The sequence below is a fragment of the Canis aureus genome, chromosome 28 (assembly GCF_053574225.1).
Source record: "Canis aureus isolate CA01 chromosome 28, VMU_Caureus_v.1.0, whole genome shotgun sequence".
NCBI lineage: Eukaryota > Metazoa > Chordata > Mammalia > Carnivora > Canidae > Canis > Canis aureus.
The window spans coordinates 7944340-7967444 of NC_135638.1; the positions used below are offsets into that span (position 1 = coordinate 7944340).

General features: G+C 34.9%; 1 protein-coding gene and 1 long non-coding RNA gene across 13 annotated transcripts in view; one reads left to right on the plus strand and one right to left on the minus strand.

The window, feature by feature from the left end:
* MMP16 (matrix metallopeptidase 16) overlaps positions 1–23105 on the plus strand; it is a 303974-nt gene that overhangs the window by 269572 nt on the left and 11297 nt on the right. The window contains exons 9-10 of one of the 2 annotated variants that reach the window (XM_077876325.1): positions 3495–3610; positions 10839–20712. In XM_077876325.1, coding sequence (XP_077732451.1) covers positions 3495–3610; positions 10839–11173 — 451 coding nt within the window. In that variant the 3' untranslated portion in view covers positions 11174–20712. Of the gene's footprint in view, positions 1–3494; positions 3611–10838; positions 20713–23105 lie in introns of those variants that run through there. The other variant, XM_077876326.1, reaches the window with a different exon arrangement.
* LOC144300373 (uncharacterized) overlaps positions 1–23105 on the minus strand; it is a 78261-nt gene that overhangs the window by 28106 nt on the left and 27050 nt on the right. For 6 of the 11 annotated variants that reach the window (XR_013366974.1, XR_013366980.1, XR_013366971.1 and 3 more), the window contains 2 exons: positions 22465–22507; positions 11299–11466 (listed from right to left, as the gene is read on the minus strand). The exons of 1 other annotated variant lie outside the window; for it this stretch is intronic. This is a non-coding gene — a long non-coding RNA (uncharacterized LOC144300373). The remainder of the gene's footprint in view (positions 1–11298; positions 11467–22464; positions 22508–23105) is intronic. 4 more of the 11 variants (XR_013366978.1, XR_013366981.1, XR_013366979.1 and 1 more) reach the window with 2 other exon arrangements.

Below are 23105 nucleotides of genomic sequence, written 5' to 3' on the forward strand. Positions count from 1 at the left end.
ATATGCTAACCTATGAATCCAGCAGCATTAGTCTCAACTCTGCAACATTTCAAAAGAGTAAACAAAACTAAATCATTATCTTTTAATGCTCTAGCATTGACTGAGTTGAATAAACATAAATAATCTAGGGTAAGGACATCATAAAAAAACTGTAATATTCAATATAAAAGATTTTTGAGGTACTTATATGAAATGAAATAAAACCATGTTTGTGTATAAATTTACTTTATAGCTTCAAAAACCTACACAAATTATTGTTATTGTTACAAGAACATTGTTACAACTACCTCTCAGAGAACAAACCTGGTTCCTAAGTATGTAATTAATACTTTCTTAAATCACCTACAGGGTGTGATCCCATTATCCCCAGGATTTTTAATTGTTCCAAACTTCTGACTAAGCAGTATTTAAAAACTTACTCTAAGTTATAGTTTATATCTAAAAATGACATCTATTGTAAGATAAGTCATTATTTGATTATGATGGAGGGTAAAAACCCTACCAAGTAAACTTTGATACAGTATCTACTGTAAAACGCATTCTAGGGCAGCCCCTGTGGCGCAATGGTTTAGTGCCGCCTGCAGCCTCGGGCGTGATCCTGGAGACCCTGGATCGAGTCCCACGTCGGGCTCCCAGCATGGAGCCTGCTTCTCTCTCTGCCTATGTCTCTGCCTCTCTCTCTGTCTCTCTGCCTCTATGAATAAATAAGTAAAAAATCTTTAAAAAAAATGCATTCTAATTTTTGCCAGGTAAAATGTAAAAAAAAAAAAAAATGTTTCTTAGAATCCAATAATAAGTCATTTGGCTAATTCTCCCCAAGACATTTTCTTTTTGGTCAAGTGCAGGAACCAGTTGATGTATAGGACTATTGTAAACTCCACTGAAATATTTACTTGAGAGAAGGTATCTTGAAATTTTGAGTGCAATTTCATCAACCACATTAACCATTCTGCATTCATCACAGCATGTTCTGTGACAAATACCTGTAAGAGGTGTTTCCCTTTTTGGATAAAATCTGCCTTGTGGCTCACTTACTGGAATACTGCCTGAAACGATCTTTTTCTCAATTCCAAGTAAACATTGAGAATGGAAGAGTTGCTAGTATTCCAGATGTTACTTGAGTGGATGTTTCTAGGGAATTATAGCAAAACCTTATGTACAAAACCCCACGACTCTGTAGATAAAGAATCTTCCATAGTCCTCGAATAAGAAACTATCCAGAAAGGACCAGAAAAACCTTATTTTTTTTTTTCTGATTTCAGCCAAAGTGCCTAATCCTGAGATAATGCATTAAGTACATCACTTCCCAAACTTGTGTTGGTAAAACACTAGCTTTAGTAGGTGATAAGAGATGTTTAGTGGGAAAAAATGACTAAAGGTTGTCAAATAAATTTAAATTTGGAAAACATATTTGGTGTGCATAGAGGAAAGAGTGAGGACTTTTAAAATCAGATAGAACTGGTTATAAGTCTAACCCTCATTGTCCTCTTAGAATTTTCCTCTCTTAAAAGGGGACAATGATGGCTATCTCATGGGTTTATTGTGATTAAATGAGATACTGCGTATAGCATATGCCTGCCTTAAAGTATGCAATGTACTGTGAACTGTCAATGGTTTCACCCCAGTTTTGTCATTCCTTTTGAACATTCAAGACATAAACTCGCTTGACTCCTAGAACATTTTAAACAAAACTGAGTGATCCAAAGTAGGGCTGGTTGCAGTTTATTCTTTGGATGTCTAGCAGGTCTGTGAAAGTGGCTCATGGGCCACCCTGTGAAGGCATGGGGATCTCAGAGTTCTGACTCTCGGCGAGCTTTCCTTTGATCTAGTTTCCTTATCTCTACCCTGAGCACTCTAGTCAAGGCCTGCCTTAAGTCTACACTCCTATAGCCAATTGCCTCATCAACAGTTCTTCACCTTGATGTCTTGCAGGTATCTGAATTTAACGTATCTAAAACCAAACTCATATTCTTCAGACAAACCCAACTTACCTGCCCCCATTTCCTTATCTTACTGAATGGCAACATGATTCTTCCACATGTTCAGGCCCCAAATTCCTGAGTTATGCCCAACTCCCTTCTCTTGGACCCTGCATTCAATCCATGAGCATGAGTAAGCTCTTCGGGATTTCCTTTCAAAAGATAGCCCAACCCCTTGAATTATCCTCAACTCTGTAGTTTACATTCTAGTCCAAGGTTTATTGCAGTGACATCCTGACTGGTATCCCTGCTTCTATTTTACCTCCTTAAGTCTATTTAACTCACAACAACCAGTGTGTTCCTTTCAAACATCGGCCATATCTTGAAGCTCCCTGCTCAAAATCTGTGTTGGCCTCACATATTCCTTAGTGGAAAATCAGAGGCTTTGCTATCATAATAAAGGTCTTTCTAATCTTAGATTCTGGTTCCCACTCTGACCTTTATTTCCATTTGTTGACTCAATCCTAGTCACCCTAGCCTCCTTGTGGACGCTTAAGTACTCCAGATTTGTGCTTGCCACTATAACTGTCATTAACTAGTTCCTGTCCCTGGAATAGATTTCTCCAAAAACTGTGTATGTTGGACCTCACTTATTTCTGCTTGAATGTCTGATAAAGAAAGGACTTCTATGGGGCCACCTGGCTGGCTCAGCGGTTGAGCATCTCCCTTTGGTACAGGGTGTGAACTTGGAGGCCGGGGATCGAGTCCCACATCGGGCTTCCTGCATGGAGCCTGCTCCTCTCTCTGCCTGTGTTTCGGCCTCTCTCTCTCTCTCTGTGTCTCTCATGAATAAATAAATAAAATCTTTTAAAAACACAAGAAAGGACCTTTATGTTTAGTATTTAAAATTGCTGCCCCCCCAAAAAAAAATAAATAAATAAATAAAATTGCTTCCCTATACAGCTAGCTAACTTTATCTGCTTATTTTCTTAAACTTACCACCTCCTATCACAGTATGTATTTGTTAATAGGTTGTTTTACTGCCTAGAACCCGTACATATCCCAGAATGTAACACTGATGAGAGCTGGAGCCTATCTGTTTTGTTCAAAGTTATATCTCTAACATCTACAATATGCCAGAAATATAAGAATAGGTACTCAGTAAATATTTCTTAAATGAATAAATGAATGAATGAAGATTCTGCTAGATGATTCCAAAAAAAACAAAAGTGTTCTGCTTCCTAATAAGAAAGATTTATAAAACAATCATGAAAACCACTTATTTATCCATAGGTTAGTGATATCTTTTTGAATTATATATATATTTAGCAAGCACAATTTTTTAGCTAGAATTTTAAATTAATTTTGGCAGACTGAATATACAGTAACAATACACGCTTTTAACATCGCAAGAAAGGAAATAAAACAAATGCTGTTGGTGTCCACTGTCTTTCTGTAAGTCATTAACAGCATACAGTAAGGATTTAATGAATGTTAGCTATTACTGTGTACACATAATTTCCTTCCCTACGCATGTGTTTTGTTTTTGTTGTTTTTGTTTATTGTTCTTTTTAGGTATTGGAGATACAGTGAAGAAATGAAGACCATGGATCCTGGCTATCCCAAACCAATCACAGTCTGGAAAGGTATCCCTGAATCTCCTCAAGGAGCCTTTGTGCACAAAGAAAATGGTATGCAGCATGTGCATTATATATATCATGAGTTTACTAAGTATTTCAATAATGCATTCTAATTTTTCATTATGTTAAATCATTAGAAAGTACCATGCTAGGGCTATAAAATATTATATTTACATGAACTTTCCATTCTAGATTTATGTTTAATATTATGCTCCAGGTGTTTTTTAACCTCAGCTTATTTTAGTTTATGAGAAAAAAAATAAAGGCAATTTTTAAAATGGAGGGTGTGGCTACCTTCAAAGTAACGTCACCTATTTTTCTATTAAAATTCCTATAAAGTTAGTAACAGACATATATAGGACAGGAACTGGTTGAAAGGAAGGTATGTTGTTAAGTGTGGGCTGAACACAGACACCTGGCAGTTGTGCATGTTGAAGATTTTAATTTTTCATGCACACCTTTACTTAGAGTGTCAGCAAGCAGGGAAGATGCCAACTCCATACAACCAGGCTAAGCGACTGTATGATTGCTTAATAGCAGAGCAGAGAGTTGCCCACATTCCTTGTTCTCTATCTCAGGATTTGAGTTTCAGCCAAATCCTAAGAGGAAAGTTAGCCACGCGACAGAAAATCCCTACACTCCTATCTGTTGGCATACATAAAATCTCAACATTTCTCTCTTCATTCAGAAATCAGTAAGTAGGAATAAACCATAATGATAATTCAAAATACGACTTATATATAATATTCCAGAACAAAGGAAAGAAAAATCATTCTGAAATATGTAGAAAAAATGCACCCTACCAAATGATTTATAATAGGAACTGTAAGAAAATGATATACCAAAAAAAAAAAGAAAATGATATACCAAAAAAAAAGAAAAAAAAAAAGAAAATGATATACCAATATCAATAGCATGAAAAGTCTATAACATATATGCAACAAGAGCAAAATAAACATCACTTGCAACAACAAAATTAAACATGTCAGGAGAGGAAAGAACAGAAAAGTTAACTGAAGAAATGGGAGGAAAATGAAAAATCCACACTACTACTGAACACTGCAATTAATGATCAATGTTATTGCCAGAGTTTAAGGTAAACTCTACACTGAGTGTAAATCTGAAGGAACTGACTCAGGATCGATAAACACCAATCAGAAAAGTCAAAGTGCACAAACTGTATTTTGACACTTGTTATATGAAGTGATGTACTACATTCTGTATGATGGTGCCTCACAAGTAATATGCCATAGGCAGAGGCAGAGTCAAAAAGACCCTTAGAGCCCTGATCATATAGCACTTGCTGAGAATTTCAGATTTTGTGTATATTCCATTGGTTCAGAAAATTAAAGGACCAAGTTAAGATACAGAGCCTGTATGTGATGAAAGCAGAATCCATAGAAGAGGACAGATAGAGATGAAAACGTATCTGTCAAATGGATATCAATAAGAAAATAAAGGAAGGAAATGTGCGGTCACGTTGGAGGCAATAAGTCAGACCAAAATAGGGCCCTGAACTCAAACTATGAGGATGAGGAATAAAAGGACAAAGAAATGAAAAAACTGTGAAAAATGATCACATGGAGGCAGGAAATTGCGATCGCCCCTATGAACTGTAGGTGTTACCAAGGAAGAAACTAGAGGGAGAGGAGATTTCTTGGAAGTTAGAATAAATGTGTTTATTGAAGCGCAGATAAAACCAGCTCTTGCTAATATTTACGTAAGTCTTATCGCTGCTCTAGACTGTCTTCAATAAAAGTTATCACATACAAAATTTTGTATACCATACAAAAATATTGCAAAGAAAATTCAACCAGGATCTTATTAGTTATTAATTCAACAAACTTGGGTAACAATTTCTCATTTGTCTTTAGTTTATTAATTGTTAAATAATTAAAAATTATTTATTAATTTCACTTTTTTTTACATTTCTTTGTCCTTTTAATCCTCATCTGCATAGTTTGAGTTGGGGACCCTATTTTGATCTGATTATTGCCTCTGGTGTGACTGCACTGTTACTTCTCCCATTTTCTTATTGCTATCCTTTTGACAGATATCTTTACATCTCTGTCCTCTTCTATGGATTTAATTTGTCTTTATTTCATCAATTTTCTAAACTGAGTTTATCTTTTAAGATAAAACTAGCTTTTAAAATAAGTAATAAGGGGAACCCTGGGTGGCGCAGCGGTTTAGCGCCTGCCTTTGGCCCAGGGTTCGATCCTGGGCACCCGGGATCGAGTCCCGCGTCAGGCTCCCGGTGCATGGAGCCTGCTTCTCCCTCTGCCTGTGTCTCTGCCTCTCTCTCTCTCTCTGTGTGGCTATCATAAATAAGTAAAAATTTTTTAAAAATTTAGAAAAAAAAATAAGTAATAAGTTATTTCAAAAGATTTAAAAAAATACACATAATCATAATTCTTTACCACAGTAATTTTCATTTTCCCTGTTTCCATCTATAAGGCCACTGATATCTGAGATTTGATTCAGATTCTCTGGGAATAAATCATAATTATATAAAAATAACAAAAAAAACCTTGCTGCCCCCTGCCCCATGATTTTTCATACTCTTTTCCATCTGAATATTTAATAATATTCATACAGTATGTATCAGTCAAGTTGTACTGAGAAGCATATTCTGAACTGAATTAACTCTTTCATAAATGGTTTCTGGATAAGTATGAAGCAACACATATAGCTTTTTAAATTCTAACATGTAATTATATTTTTTTATGTTATATTAATACAATTAACAAAATACTATCGATTTTCACCAATTTTGTGTGTTGTATAAACCACGACTGAGACAGCCAAGATCATAATTCCATGAGCGTTTCCCCCACGATCTTCTCACCTCAAGACTCAATTTCATAAGGGAAAAAAAGCAACAACAGTTTATTATATTCAGAACTTCATGGTTTCTTTTCACATAGCGAAAACTAACTTTGTAAAATACTGACAAATAAAGCATTTGGGAGGAAATCAATGATTACAAATGACTAAAAACTACAGATGAAACTTTGATATATCTATTTTTTTCTGGACTTTTACTGATCTGGCCTCCTTCTTTGATATCCTTCACTGAGCTCACTTTTCATCTTTCAGAATATCCTCCTTGATTATCCTTCTGTGGTTATCCTATGCCTTGCACTCAGATCTCATATTACAATGATCATTTTATATGCTCATTATCCCCTCTTTGAAGGAGCCACAGACTAAACATACAATAAATATTAGTCATCTGAATTAATTTTATCCCTCCCATTATTCCAAAAATTCCCTCCCTGGAAGAGAGATCTCATCTGTCTGAAACCCTTGTTCTGTAAATAGCAATATCAAAGATTCTGGAAGGCTTTGGCTATCAACAACAAATTCTCCACTTTTTTATTACCTACAAATTTCATGTTTGTTGCTTTTTATGTTAAATTCATACTTTACACAGATTCTTCCCTTAGGTTTGTGTATGAAAGGTAACAAGTTCAAATTATTAAGTAAACATATTTATATTTATATTTTGACTCAAAGTAATTCCCAAAAGTCTGTGCACATTAAATTTGATAGTCATAAAGCTAGAGACGAGAAAACACTGAATATTTTCTCCAGTCTCTCCTTCCATCAGTGTAGGCATTTCTTCCTTCTCCTAGTGGTAATCTTAAGCAAAAGTCCACAAATTCAGAAACCCAGTTATAGATTTTTGAAGGATATTTTTCATATTAAGGTGGAATATGCCTCCGTATATACTTACTGATATTAATTCTCCCATTTTTACCAATAAAATATGAATACTTGGTGCCATTTATTGAATGCCTATCATGTATCGGATATATAAATTCATTATCTAATTTAATTGTCTAACATATAAATACCCTTTGATGGCCTTTGTTATGATTTATAAAGGAGGAAACTGGTATCAGTTAAAGTCACTTATTCATAATCATAGAAAAGGTAAAATTATATATTTGAAGCTTGAAACTAGAACATTCTAGCCCCACCGAACGTGCTGTAATGCATTTTCTCCAAAGAGGAAAAGTTAACACTTTTCTCTATAGTATATATTCATTGAAGTAACTGATTATCTGTCGTGTCTGGTTAAATTTTTCATCTTGTTGTACTAGACAAGTATTCTTTCTCAGAACGTGGCTTCCTGAGTCATCATCCTCCTGATTTTCACCGATAACCATCTTAATTTAACAGCTTTTTCATTTTCCTCTTTACTTTTAGTCCTTAAAAATACAACAGTCTAAATGAGATTTGACTCATGCAGAGTATAGTGGAATGATTTCTTCTTAGCACTCCTTAGTTGACCATGTTTTAGGGCACGGTGAGTTTGTAACCCATACTAAAGTTGTAGTAAAGAATTGCTGCAGTCCCTCTCCTTCAAATTGTTTCTATGTTAATTGCTCTCAAGCCATATCATGCAGGTATTCTATATTTCCTCCTTAGAAAAATGCAATTTTAAGGCAAATACAAGATTCTACTTTTCAAACTGTTGCCTTTCATTTTGCTGAGTGCTGTTAAAATAGTCTTGACTACGTTAGCCTATTAAAATAGTTTGACTCTTCTATTGATTTGCTCTAGTCCCTCTAGTCCCTCTTCCCCATCCTCACTCTCTGTTAAAACATACAAGTATGATTCAAACACGTATTTCCACAAGAGTCGGTTTATTCATTTATTATATTAAACACTAATTAACTTCTTACTAATAAACATATAAAAGTGGAAGACAGAGAACACGTAGACACTGTCATCCAGGAACATCTACTGAGTTAGAACAAGACAATGATGGTGGACGGTGTCTTACTACATTTTAGGACTAAGCAATAGAAAAGTCACCAGTAAAATCTGGTCACATGTGGGAGGAAAAAAAAGTCATCACATAATACATTGCAACCTCACTGAATTCTTTCCCAGGATTTCTCAAAAAATAATAATTCAGGCAAGAATTCATCTGAAGTTGCTATTCTTTATAAGCATAACATCTACAAGAGTATAACATCAAAGCTACTCTTAAAAAGGAAGAAAAAATGAGTACATAAACATTTCTTTAACCAACTGCTATTTCTTAAGTGGGGGACGGAATCAGACTTACATTATCAAATGAGATGAATATTGTGGGATCAAGGTTTAACAGATTTCTATTACCAAGATCGCAGGCCACTTCTTTTCAAATACTTTCATTATTTAACTTCTACTGACTAGACTTGTTAACAAGTATATTCAGTAAACTACAATTCTACTCCTGTATACAGAGTGTGCTACTATAAAATTTGGCCTGCATAAATACGAAAATGGAAACTTCTGAACTTTTGTATGGAACCTGGTAGATTCACAGTAATTAGCTTTGACTAAAAATTAAAGATGAGGACACTTCCAGCTGTTGGTTTCCAGTTTATAAATATAAGAAGTACATTCACCTGTTTTGAAGGTCTGTTTAATTCTAAATCAATGCCATTATTCAACTGCGATTGTCTAATGTACTGTTATTTGGCAAGTCCTCAACATTTCTTCATCCAAGCTTGTTGAGTAATTACATTGGATTTCATTAGCGTGATCAAATACCAGCTCCCTGCTGAAATATTTGAATCTACATACACCTGTTTTCACTTGGCATGTTACTCTGATTGCAGAACTGCCCTTGGAAACTAAAAGTAACAGCAGATTTTTATGGCATTGAACAGAATGATTTCCTAAGTGGATTGACCTGAAGTGATTGGTCTATCCTAGATGAAATTTTTTGAAAGGTGTCAGAGTTTTTTGTTGCATGGGTTTTACCTGTCACAACCTGTGATGTTTAATCAAGAAGCAATTGTTAAAGGACAGGAGATCTCTAAAGGACATAGTTTTAAGAAAATCATTAAGTGTTCAGGACTCTAGAACTAGATCAAGATTTAAATTCTGCTTTCACCAGGACTTGGACATATTATCTTATCCTTGAACCTCAGTATCTTTGCCTGAAAAACATAGGTAAATAATTCTACCTAACAGAGTGGTTATAAGGATTAAAATATGTTATTTACTGAGTTTTAAGCATAGTACTTCTTCCATAATAAGTGCTCAATAATACAGGATTTAAAAAAAAAAAAAACCCAAAAAAAAAAATTAAAAAAAAAAACCTTCATTAATGATTACTAACTCTAAAGTAGGTATACTATTCAAAATAGATAGCTCTCAAAATACAGTTTTTAAGTATTGATAACGTTAAAGTATTCCATTGTAGTTTCTTGAATTTTGTCTTAAAGCAGGAATTAAGTCCAAAGAGTACAGTCACAAAAAAACTTAGGATGAAGAAGCTCTGGATGAAAAGAAAAACTTTTTTTTTCCCAACAAAAACAACAATTTAGAAAACAGTCCTAAGGAAAACACACATATTTGTAGTTTAATGTTCACAGGCTTTCAGAGTCTATTATCTGCATCCATGATGTTTTGGAACATGCCTCATATGTATTGCTGGTTACATGAGCCCTCCACATACCACCTGTGAAATATTTCATTTGAAAATATTAAAAGCAGAATTACAGATTTATTTATACTCTACTAATCCTTTACTATATAAGTCAATAAGAATGTTAAATAAAAAGGGGAAAAGGAGAAGGGACAAAATGGGCATGATCAAGAGCCAGAAATAAGGTTGGTGCAGAAAATACTCGAAATACCTATTTACTTATTAAGATTTCTAGCAAAGAAACACATCTCTATAGTTTCATGACTTACAAAATGTTATGATTTTTTGTCCAAATGACAGAAGCAAACCTAGTGTTTAAACACAACTGGTCCTGATACTAGGATGATGAGAAATCTCCCCTGAAGTGTCTCATGGGGTGGCCTCCTCATAATGCATTGTGGAGTGTCCTCAGTATCTGCAGGCACAGAGTGCCTCGATGTAGAAGGCTGCTGTTTCAGCATAGTTCAGTGTAGGTTGGAATTATCACCCTGATGGGTAAATCTGAAACAGCAACCTTACAAGTAAGAAATAGGGTAAAGCGTTCTTTCCAGACTAGGAGTAGATGTGTTCAGTGGGCTCTCTCAACAGTCCTCTATAGATATTTTGCCTCTTGGCTAAGCTTTCCGTAGGCATTAGAGGGCACAACTCCTATAGTATACCAGCCAGGTTTATTTCAACAGACTGCTGAGCTGAAGGTAATGTTTTCTTCCTAGCAAATTTGAAGGGCCTTACCATACCTCTTTTTAAAAGTAGCCTAATGTAAACTAATAAAAACTGCTGTACGTATACATTTTCCAAATAAGTGGTACCTATGTGTGTGTGTGTGTGTGTTTCCCCCTCTAGGCTTTACGTATTTCTACAAAGGAAAGGAGTACTGGAAATTCAACAACCAGATACTCAAAGTAGAACCTGGATATCCCAGATCCATCCTCAAGGATTTTATGGGCTGTGATGGACCAACAGACAGAGATAAAGAAGGACACAGCCCCCCAGACGATGTAGACATTGTCATCAAACTGGACAACACAGCCAGCACTGTGAAAGCCATAGCTATTGTCATTCCCTGCATCTTGGCCTTATGCCTCCTTGTATTGGTTTACACTGTGTTCCAGTTCAAGAGGAAAGGAACACCCCGCCACATACTGTACTGTAAACGCTCTATGCAAGAGTGGGTGTGATGTAGGGGGTTTTTTTTTCTTTCTTTCTTTTCCAGGAGTTTGTGGTAACTTGAGATTCAAGACAAGAGCTGTTATGCTGTTTCCTAGCTAGGAGCAGGCTGGTGGCAGCCTGATTCAGGGCTGACCTTTCAAACCCAGAGGGTTGCTGGTCCTGCACATGAGTGGAAACACACTCATGGGGAAGCTTCCATGATGCACAGTATCTGCCGTTCTTCAGTCCTTTGTCTTTCTTTGTCATTCAGTTCTAGGCCTTTCCTCTGCACGCTCAATGCCCAGTAAATTTTCAGGATTAACTAAAGAAGAGGAAAAAAAAAAAAAGAAGAAAAGATTCTTCTTAAAGGTTTCTAATATTATTTTCCTTCTGAAGTCTGAGCCCATATCTGGGGGAAAAAAAGCAAAATGGAAAACCCATGAATTTTTGCTTTAAAGCAAAGAAAAAAAAAAAAGGTTAAACAAACAAACAAAAAACCCACAATTGAACTTTCAGGAAAGTGTGAAGACCCAAAACAGCTTTGTCTCCAAAGAAGATAGCTCTCTGACTGCTATGGATAGTCTCCTCCACTTCCTTTTTTGTCAGGTGGGAGATCTGGAATACAGATGCAGGACTTTAGACTGTTGGGACAGCCATTTTCCGACCAACAAGGGGCCAAAATATCTGCAATATAGTAACAGCCTTAATAATACATCCATTTTTCGTTTTATACAGCTGTTCTCAGCTACGTCCTCAATGTTTCATCACATTTATATTCATAGCTATATTCAAACAGGACCTTTTGATTGTTTTTGAAGTGTTTCTAATCCCCTTCCTGCCACCTGACCCCTACATCATTGTGATGATCTCCCCAAGTTGTTATTAGGCCATTGCCCCAGGCCTTCCGTGGGTCTGTCAGGAATATTCATTAAGAGCAAGAAGCAGTATGTCTCCAAAGTGGTTTAAAGTGACAGTTATTTTACAAGGATATGTGACACTAGTAATACCTTGGTGTAACCCTTTGAGAACTATCAGATCAGCTTTCAGAGTCTTAGGGTCGTCAGTCTTGCTATCTGGTAAATTCTAGAACTGGGCAATGGTAAAAACCGGCACGGGTTCAAGGAGTTCAGGTTTCTAAAACAGGTATCCTACAACCCCATGTAATTTTTAAGCGATTTGTGGTACTACATAAATGCGTTTATAGCGAACAGAAACGATGTTACTTGCCAAACATTTTTCTGGCAAATAAAAAGATATTTTATTAAGAAAATGTAAGAGTGAAATTTTATTTGAGGAACTGATTATAATAGCCTAAGTCTTTTTTTTTTTTCCTTAGACATATTGAATTTCTGTTTTGAAATCCATTGCATGAAAATTCAGTTTGCCTTGGTACATGCAGTCAGCATTGCCATTTTTAAAATGACTTAAAATGATGACTCTGAGATTGCATGAATATCCTCCAGTACATTACCTATTGCATGTCAGCCATAGTTCTCAAAGGGTTAGTGTGGCTTCTGGCATTTAGCCATCCATTTGATCACTGACAGAGCCAAGAGACCACCAAAGCATTTCATTGTTGAGTGTAATTTGTCCTAACAGCAGTATTGTCATTTTCATGTGACCTGCAGAGCAGGTTTGTATCAATATTTTTTTCCTAGAGAAAAGTCAGCAACTGACAGACCTCTTTATTGATTTTTAGGAGCTGCTTCTTGCAGTGAAAGGCTTTACAGCCACTGGGCTGTGAACTTATTAGAGATGGTCAGACTGAATGCACCCCATGAGTCAGACATTGGCTTTGTGTGAAAGCCAGCTTTTGAGGGGATTAGCTTTTGAAACAATGAACAGCTTGCCTTGAACTTGATTATTGATCTGTTGACTGTCATTAACAACAACTTAAACATTGTCTTCTGTGAAAATTTTCCTTGAAGAGTCCTGTTCTATGTCTTTGCCCTTTGACCTTTAACTTGCAAACTGGCACAAACTGAAGGAAATCTGGTGTTGCTTCTCCTTTGGAGTGTTAATTGTACTCTAAAACCCTAGTAAGCATGAGCTGTTTCCTTAGAGTAGAGAGAAAGAGTGTTGATGGTGGATCTGCAAGATGGACACTTTGCTATTTTACATGCACACTCGAAAATGCCCTATAGGTAGAAGTGACTTTTAATTTTCCTTTAATATAATTTCAAGTCTAAATTCATCATTTTAAGTACAAATATAAAACTATAGGGGAAAAAAAAAACCTCAAAATACTTGAATGGCCAGTGTGGCTTTTATATAAAGCAGGAATTTTATACTAGTGAAAATTTCTTACTCATTTGCTAATAATACACATTTCCAGATGATTTTTAATGAGTGTAGGTACACATTCTTATTTGGAAATGGATAGTTTGGCTGCCTTGAATTTATATTTATACTCAACATAGCATGAAAATTAGAATGTCTTTCAGTTAAACAACATGTTTATGATTTGGTTTGGGAAAATATTTTGTAATCATGGGTGGCATGCTGCAAAGCCTTGCAGATTGTGATTTCTTACAACCTGAACATATATAATGTAAGGATAAGAAAAAAGAACAGTTAAAAAAGAGGAATGGCTTTACAGCAAAACATTATGCAATGCAAACTGTATTTTGACAAGATATCAGAGATTATGTATGCGAGGGCCAAGAAAGAAAGCGTGGAGAGAGGACCAAAATCAGTCCCGTAGCTTCACTTCAGTGCTTCCATTCTAGATGATGTTGATATTATAAAGAGTTAGTCACTTCTACTGAGCACGGAGGACTATCTACATAAGCTCACTTATACAGTGTTTGCTCATGGGAGGGTTTAATCATTTTAGGACTTTGGTGTCAAGAAAAAAGATGACTGGAAATTGTATTTTGCTAAACATAGAAATGAGGAACTCTGTCATTTGGGGGCATGGGTAAATCATTGAGGAATCCCATAAACCTGCATTAAATGTTGATTTTATTTTATTTTTTCTAAAATGAGAAAGAAACTGAAGAAGCAATCTTTTGCCTCTTTACTCATTTGTCACAAAATCCTGATCCATCATACAACTATAAGTATATAAGGGCTAGAAAATAACCATAGCATTAAGAAGGGAACGACCCTGTCATTATGCTTGAATTCTGGAAATGTCATGGGTAAGTGTTGGGTCGTATTTACTTAAATATGAGATGAGATTAATGTGATAAGAAGAGGCATCTATAGCTTCTCTCTTTACTAGAACAGTTAAATTTTCAGGCTGTGAGATTACAAGAGATAAGAAAATATTAAGTTCCATATAACCGAAAACATCAAGATTCTATTTGTGTATTGTACACAGGGCACTTTGTGAGTATGGTTGCTGACTCCTCTTCCACTTGGGGTTTGGGGAAAAAAAAAAGTCTTGATCCTATTGGAATAATGAAAGGGAGAGTGACCAATTGGTCTAGCACATAAGAAAAGTGATTCAAAAACAATGTGGGATAAACTTCCCACAGGTCAACAACATAATATACCAAGTTCAGTATCGATAGAAATCTACCTGCATACAATCTAGCAAATATTTTTCATCACACTATCATTACTAGCATGGAAAGTTCAGACCTAGGGTTTCTCAAATTGAAAACACATTTGTGATCACAAAACATAATTCTCCTTCTGTTTCATTATTATTACTTTAATATAAACACAAGTGTAAACAAGGTAATGTTCCTTACATAAATTAACTCTATAGTTTATAATTTTAGCCAAATATTATTGTTCTATATATTGTTAACTGGACTGAAATGAAGTATTAAAATAGCCAGTCAGTCTGTATTCCCTAAAAAGAAGTCAGTCCACATCAGACCGTTCAAGAGGTTGAGAATTTAACTATTGACCCCTTTTAGAACAAAGTGTCTGCTGACATGGCAATCAGAACAGGTGAATACAGAGGCTCTTTACAACTGCAGAGATACCATAGATAAATTAGAGAACATTATATGATACTAGCAAAGACAACTTCTGTTATAAATCAGAGGGCAAGGCTTTTCTGAATCAGATGTAATAAATTACTAAGTAATAATTTACAGAAAATAATTACTAAGTAATAAAGGATAGAGACTGATTTACTGAAATAAGCAAATGTTACTTTTCCTAGTCAGATTGCTTGTAATCTTTTTCTATTGACACGATTTGTTTCATATTCGATACACTTATTCCTATTCCCTTTCTGTGGGTGATTTGAAAACGCAATGTGGTGGATGAAAACATTGCCCAGCTTCACTGGTAGTTCCAATATGTGGATGATGTGTATATACTGGGTCCTAGGTAGAGTAATATAATACTTCCAAGTTCTGCATATTATGCTAATATCTCTAGTATCAAATACACGCCCACACTTTGTGAATCTTACAGTAGAGTAACAAATGTGTCCATATTGACTAAATTCAATGTGCTATCTGAAGAGAAGTGGATGTTTTAATCAAATAGACTGAGTTAACACAAAAGGCATGAAAAGATCTTTTTCTTTTTTCTTTTTTTTTTTTTTTTTTGAAGTTTTGGAAATTATTTCCAGAAACTAATAAAGGCGGTGATTTACTGATAGTATTGAGTCTGTGAGATTGTAACATATACTGAAACAACCTTGTGGATGGTGGTGAAATCTTTTTCGCAAACATCGCAAAGAGTTCATTTAATTTTTGGATGCTCTCAAGAGCACGTTCCAAAATATCACAGATGTCAAACAGAACATGCCGTCTAAATCAAAAATGTTAAATTCAGATGAGCTATTTATAAGTAGCTGTAAATACAATCTCAGCCAATATATGATATCACCAAAGGTTTCAAGCCAATAATTTTACAGGATTTAATCATTCCACTGCATCTCATGCACCTTCATGATACTGATTTATTGTGACCGCAGGTTATAACTGGCAGAGGATATATATGTATGTTTTAGGTTCCTTGTTGCTGAAGAGGGAACCCTAGCTACATCAGAAAAATTTTACCGGTTATATTTTAAAAATTAGAACTTTATATAATAAAGAAAGCAGCAACCAGGCCTAGCACCACACCATAAATATGAAAATTAAATATTATATTTATTAAATATAATAGAAATGGAGGAAAAGAAAAAAATGAGTGTTTTGTAAGATATAAAAACATACTATAGCACTGCTTAATACAACTGGAAATTTTACTTTAGCAAGTATAAAAATAGAGAAAAATGCAACTTTAAGCTCTTCATATTAGTAATGGGTATGTGATATATCAATGTATATAATTAGCCAGTGGTCTTTAGATGTTACCCTGCATAAACAGATCTGATACTAATGCACTGCCTGATAGGCTAAAAATGTCAAAAGTTAGGTGTTAAGTAACCTCAATTGGAAAGATATTAGAACCTCCTGAGAAAGCCATTTCTCTAGGATAGAAATTTACCTCAGTGACCATATGGTATACACACTTGGCATCACAGCAGAGGTGCCTGTGTGTTCAAATCTCATGTAATTGTAACCGTTGTCTTTCTCTCCTACTCAAATCATTCTTTGTTTCCACTGGTATCCTGTTGAAGTGATTCAGAGCTATTTCAGGTCAGATGAATACCATCAATTACAACATCTCTTTCAACATTTTATACGCATTTCTGCTGTGAAATTTGAACCAATAGTATATAAAGCCTAAGAGTGAACACCGATCCAAACAAACACTGACAAATTCACAGAAATCGAGTGAAAACCGGATAGTATAAAATTCGTCAATTCTCTGGTAGAATAGTGAAGTCGCAGCCTTCAATTTTTAAACATGATTGTGAGCTTATAATTGGACAGGAACACGCATCTTTTTTTTTTTTTTAGAACAATGCTAATTATACGAAGTGAAGGTAAATCATGAGTACTGTAAAATAGTACATAACTAAAACTCTTTAAGGGAAATGAGGGCACACCCAGTTAACTCCTGGTTAGTACAGAAGTATAAAAAACATATGAAGGCTATTTATTTATGAAGATTTCTAAGGATTCTATGCCTTTCCAATTTAAAGAGCAGTGCATCTTAAAAAAACTGTCTTACACTAATATTGGACTGGGGGTAATCAGATTTGCACTCGATGTGGCCTTACATTCAAAGGCCCGCTGGGCATTGTAAGACAGAGACATCGTCAACTAGATTGTTGTGCTGATTCACATACTTTGCCATGTGCTCTGCTACAGAGCTGGATTTATATGCCCTTAAGAAGGGAGAAGAAAATCAATTAAATATAAATAAGGAAATGTGATAACTGTATCATGTTAGGCCACATAGCTTCAGAGTAAGATGTCATTAACCCTTATTTCACAAAGGAAAAAAACGGAAGGAGGGAATGGTGAACATGAATAAAATGGTTAACCTCTTGACTTACGAAGATGTTTCTTGAGTATTTTATCTACTTGTTTTTCTCCATGAAAAAAAAAATCATGCAAAATACAGACATATCTATAGAACTTGGTCTGTAGCTAGATCTGACCCCAGGCATAACATTTTTTGACACAGGCCTTTTTATAAATGCCTCCTATTTGATGAAGCTTTGGTGAGATATGACTGCATGGTAGGATGCTTTTTCCTAGGATAGGATATGGTGCTGCTTGTACTTGCCACCTTTTGTATGATTATATGTTTCTATGTTGGCCTGTCTTGCTAAGATATGGTGAATAAAGCCTGGTGTGAGCTGTCTATTTGCAAAGTCACTAGAATGCATGTTTCATTTGTTCTTTCGTAATGCCAATTTGAACTTTCTCCCTCTCTATCTATTCATAACCCAGTTGTGAAGGTAAAATATAGTTTCCTTGAATGATAATGCAATCCTTAAATCAATGTCATAATCTTTGCTACCACTGAAATAACATCACAGAGGCCACATGGTTGCTTGTCTTCTCACAGCTCTTTAGTGTGTACTACTGCGTGGGTAAAATGAGTTGTGTTTTTTCTCCTCACTTCTTTTCTATCTGAAGAGGAATAGTTATTCTTTTATACGTTCATAAATACAAAATTTCACAATCTTGGTTACTTTGTTTACTTCCAAACAGACCTGATTTCTTAACATGGATGATTGCATGTCTGGTTTTTCTGCTCCTCCAAATCTGAAATTATTTGTTTGCTTTCTGGGTGTCAGCCCAAAATGCAGATGGTGGGGAGGGATATATTTATTTTGTGTTGTCTTATGCACTCTGTACCTATATTTGCATTCCTTCCCATTTCCACCTTGCCCTTCTTTTTTTACAGATTTGATTTTCCCTTCCGTTTATGAAAACCAGAATTGAGCCGCACTGTACATCAGACATGGTGCCCAGAAAATATGTTTTTGTTCCTCTGTAATTTCCTTCACAACTTTCATGCAAAGACAGTTCCCAATCAATTTCACATACCTTCCAATCTCTTATATTGGATTTTAACTTTTTTATTCCCCTGAGAAAAGTGAAATGCTGAGTATGAAGGCTGTCAACTGTTGATAAGCCAGCTAAGGAAGTTCGCTTTTGGAGAATGTATCTTAAATAATTATACAGGAAAGTGAATATCTTAATATAGTACTCTGTTTAAGGTACATCATGTGCACATGAATGCCTAAAAACCTCGATTCTTTGTCTATTTCCCTTTATGTGTAAATTACATAAATTACATATATATTATAAAGAGAGAGAATAAAAGAATAAGGGGTATTATAGTGGCAGCTTTTTGCTGCATTGGTTTTGACTGCATCAGCATTTCTATTGTGGACCTCTATTTTCAGGGGTTTTAAAGACTCACCCATAAAAATTTGCTTCAGGATTAAAAGTCTTGTAAGATTTTTTTTTTAGGTATCTAATTTTAAGCAAATATATCTTGTTTTTATATTCTAGGAAGGAAATAAATGGAGTTTACTAGTTCAAATTTGCGCTATTATAACTTTTAATAAACTTAATTTTTTTAGCAAAAACATAGTCCATAGTCTATTGATGGTTTTTTAAAAGAATCAGTTATTGATACAAAGAAAATTGCCTGCTTCATCAGTGTAGTAGTCTATCTTCAAGATGTTTTAAAATCTGTATACCTATATTTAACATTATCTTGATTCCAGCAGTGGATCAGTATGATAATGAACACAATTTATGCCATCCATATGAGCTATCTGGTAATATAGATTTGGAAATATATAGTGTGTGTGTGTGTATGTGTGTGTGTATAGTGTGTGCGCATGTATGTATGTGTGTGTGTATAAATATACATACACATACATATTAAACAGATAGATTAGGGAGGAAAGCTCCCATAAATTTAGTTTGTCAAATAAATACCATATGCTATATTAAAAAATAATTGCACATACATTTGTCTTTCAGAGCCAGAATGAGATGCAAGCAATTGCAAAAGAAAGTTGTCTCTTGGGTAAACAGTAGACATTTTATAGCTTCTTATGAAAATCATTTTTCCTTTCTATATTGTGGTTATGGGAGATTAAAAGAATATAATGCATAAAATTAATGCAGACTTTATTTAAATAACATTACAACATGAAGCAGAGAGAAACACTAAGAAATTAAATATTTAGGCTATTATCTCTTGGTAGTCTGACAATACTTTGCCTTTATTTTAATTCCCCATGATATTTTCAGTTGTGGAGAGGATATTAAAATCTAACTTTAAGCTTCTGGATTGTTCACATTACACTCAACACTACTTCATTAAGTTTTTGATAATATGTAGTCTTCTGTGTGCTAGGAAAGAAATAAATAACACATTTATTTGCTGAATGAGCTTTAAGGTTTGCAAGTTGTTAGTGGTTTTTTTGCCCACACAGGATTCTATACATTTATAACATCTCTAACCTGGCATATATATATATATATATATATATATATATATATATATATATATGTAAATATATATTTTTTCAGATAGCTTCTACTGACAAACACAAAGCTTGTTTGTGTGCAAATATAAGGCTAAATAAATGGTGCTAAAGTGTATTATGACTGTCAGATATAATCAGGCAAAATTTTGTGGTGCTTAAATTAATTTTTTCATTGATTTTATTGATCAATGCATTGAACAGTGTTTATTATTCACAAGTTGTCTTTTATTAGTAAATCAAGGCCTCATAGCACATTGTTAAATAAAATGGTTGACTAGTCTATGTAACAGCTCACCAAGCTACTCTCTCTTCAACTCCTTATAATGTTGCGTCATTAAAGGTCAAGGGGTCATGCTATTAATCTCATCGCTGTAGACCATTAACATGACTGAACTTTTCCACAAAGTACTTATGTTTACAATGCTATAACCCTTTGACTGCTGCGGCAACCTTTAACCACACAAATGTCACAAGCTAGAATCATCAGCATGGTTCTTGCCATGGCAATCAAAGAGTTAAGGGCTGTGCAGTGATTTGTTTTGTATTTATTAATTTATATTTATTTTGTTTCCATTCAAGGAGGGGATTTTGGGTGGGGCAGTTTTTGTCTGCTGTAAGTGTCTTAACCTAGGGAAGGGTTAAATGGCTTTTTATACTATTGCATCTTCTGTATTTACCATCAATTCATTGTGTTGTAATTAAAAAAAAACTGTCAATAAATAAGAGAAAAGAAAAACAGTTCATAGACATTGTGGTTTTACTCAATGAATGATATACATACATTTATGACTAATATAGAGGCTGTGATCTATAGCAGTGGCCTTTACTGTCTGTTTCTTTCTAATCAATAGGAAACAGAAAATGAAAATCCGTAAGTAACTGAGGCCTGAAAGAGCAAATATATCAAACTGGCCACATCAACTGGAGAATTGTTCAACAACTAACTAGATGCATGTGACTAGCCAAGGACAGGAGCACGAAGCATTACTATCTCAGATATAGTTCAGTCAAGTAGCCATGAACATAGGATATGTTAGGATTTCATCTCTGTCTAACAAGAATAAATATTAACTTTTGGATATATGAGTATAATTTATTGTTTAAAGTCATACATCATGACTGTCTAGGTAAATTTAATCAAAGGAGTTAATTTTTATATCAAAAGTCTGATGGAATCCCATTTAAGAACTTTTTTTTTTAATGATAGGATTCTAGTAAAGAATGGCCATGAATAAAGAACTGACTCATAGAAAATATAAGCAAAGGTAAACATTTCCATACCTGCATTTTTATAAATTATCTTGAACGCAGGATCAACTATGAAATCTCTTACAGTACCAATTATTTGCATGTAATCAAGTGCTGAAAGAAGAGTTTCTTGAAAATCCAATCTAGTATGTATCAATAGTTCCAAACGGTCAGCCGAATTTTAGGAAGAATTAAGAATGCACATGGGGAATAACAAACAAATATGTTCTCTCACGCAAAAATCAAGATGTATCTATGCACAAAGAAACTAATCTTACAAATTTTCGTCCACACATAAAACAGGAGTGCTGAAGCAAGGTAACTAAGACAATCACAAGAGATTTAATTGTCTGAAGTAATAAACAGTAGACGAGAGGGACAGAGAACTGTTTGTGTTTAGTCTTTGAAATCTCTTTCAATGGTGCATCCCTGAGAATTTGCGTGTCTATCTCAAAGAATTTAAAGGAAGCACAGATCAGAGTTGTTGGACTCTTGGAACATGTCAGCCCGTAAGAACCTACAAGATTAGCCAAGCAACAATATATTGTATTTTTATTTGCAAAAGAAAGACTGTTAAAAGATATCTTTAAAAAAAAAGATTTTATTTATTTATTCATGAGAGACACACAGAAAGAGGCAGAGACACAGGCAGAGGGAGAAGCAGACCCTCTGCGGGGAGCCCAACATGGGACTTGATCCCAGGACCTGGGGTCATGACCTGAGCCAAAGGCAGACACTCAACTTCTGAGCCACCCAGGCGTCCCGAAAAGGTATCTTTTATTTTTATAAAGCTGTCAACAATATGAAACCATAACTAATCAGAATCCAAGAATACATCTTCATTGTTTTTATGATCAAAGAGAAAAAAGCGAGAAATAGCGATCTAACCCAGTATTTTTCTTACGTACCTGAATTTTATTTACTTAGTATCAAAAATATGCTATTATATGACCTATCTTGCATGATTGCTGCCATAACCAAGGACCAAACTAGAATGATATACTGTGGAGAAAAGGAGAAATCCGGATAGGGTTGTCGAGAACTCAGTAACACACCTAGGGAGCTGCAGAAGCAGATGCCACTGAGGTGAATGAAAATGTTTGCATATTCTAAGTCTTTCATAGGAGGTCTTTGAATGGGGTAACCCAGCTTGGTGCCCTCTGCCACTCCCTTAATTACCCCAATGTGTCACTAGCTCTCCCCACTACCCTCTCTCTCCTTCCTCTTCTTCTTCCTCCTTACCTCCACCTTCTTTCTCTCTTCTCTCTCCTTAATTGTTCTATTCCTTGAAAAAAAAAAAAAAAAGTATGATTCACTCCTTTCTTGATTCACTCATTCTTATAATTTTATGGCACTCCTCACCACGTCTTTACATTTAAATGATATATTTGTAACTAAATCTAGTCTAATTCCCTATCTTACCGGCCTTCTTAAGAGTATTTCATATTGATGGTTACTCTGCCATTAATACTTCTGCTCCTTCAGGGCAGGACCTATTCATTTCTTACTCCTTTTCTATACCTAGAGCCTGCTATAGAAGCTAACTATGAATTCTGCATCAACAATATTATTGACATCTAATTTCTCCATGACATTCTCATCCTAGTTCGGGTTCATAACTCCTTCCCTTCTGAATCTTCTTGGCTAATTCAATCTCTTTCCTTTCTAGCCTTTCTATGCATTCCCGGCAGAACAATCTTCTAAATTAGAGTTTGAATCATATCAATCCTTTATTAAAACAAAGATTTTATAGGAAGACTCTTTGAGATCTATTTTTAACTTGCTTTTCAAACTTTCTCACCAATATAGATTTTTTATACCTGAAACCATCCAGATACTTGCCACCCCCTCATCCATAGTTTGGCTCATGCTATTCTCTCTAC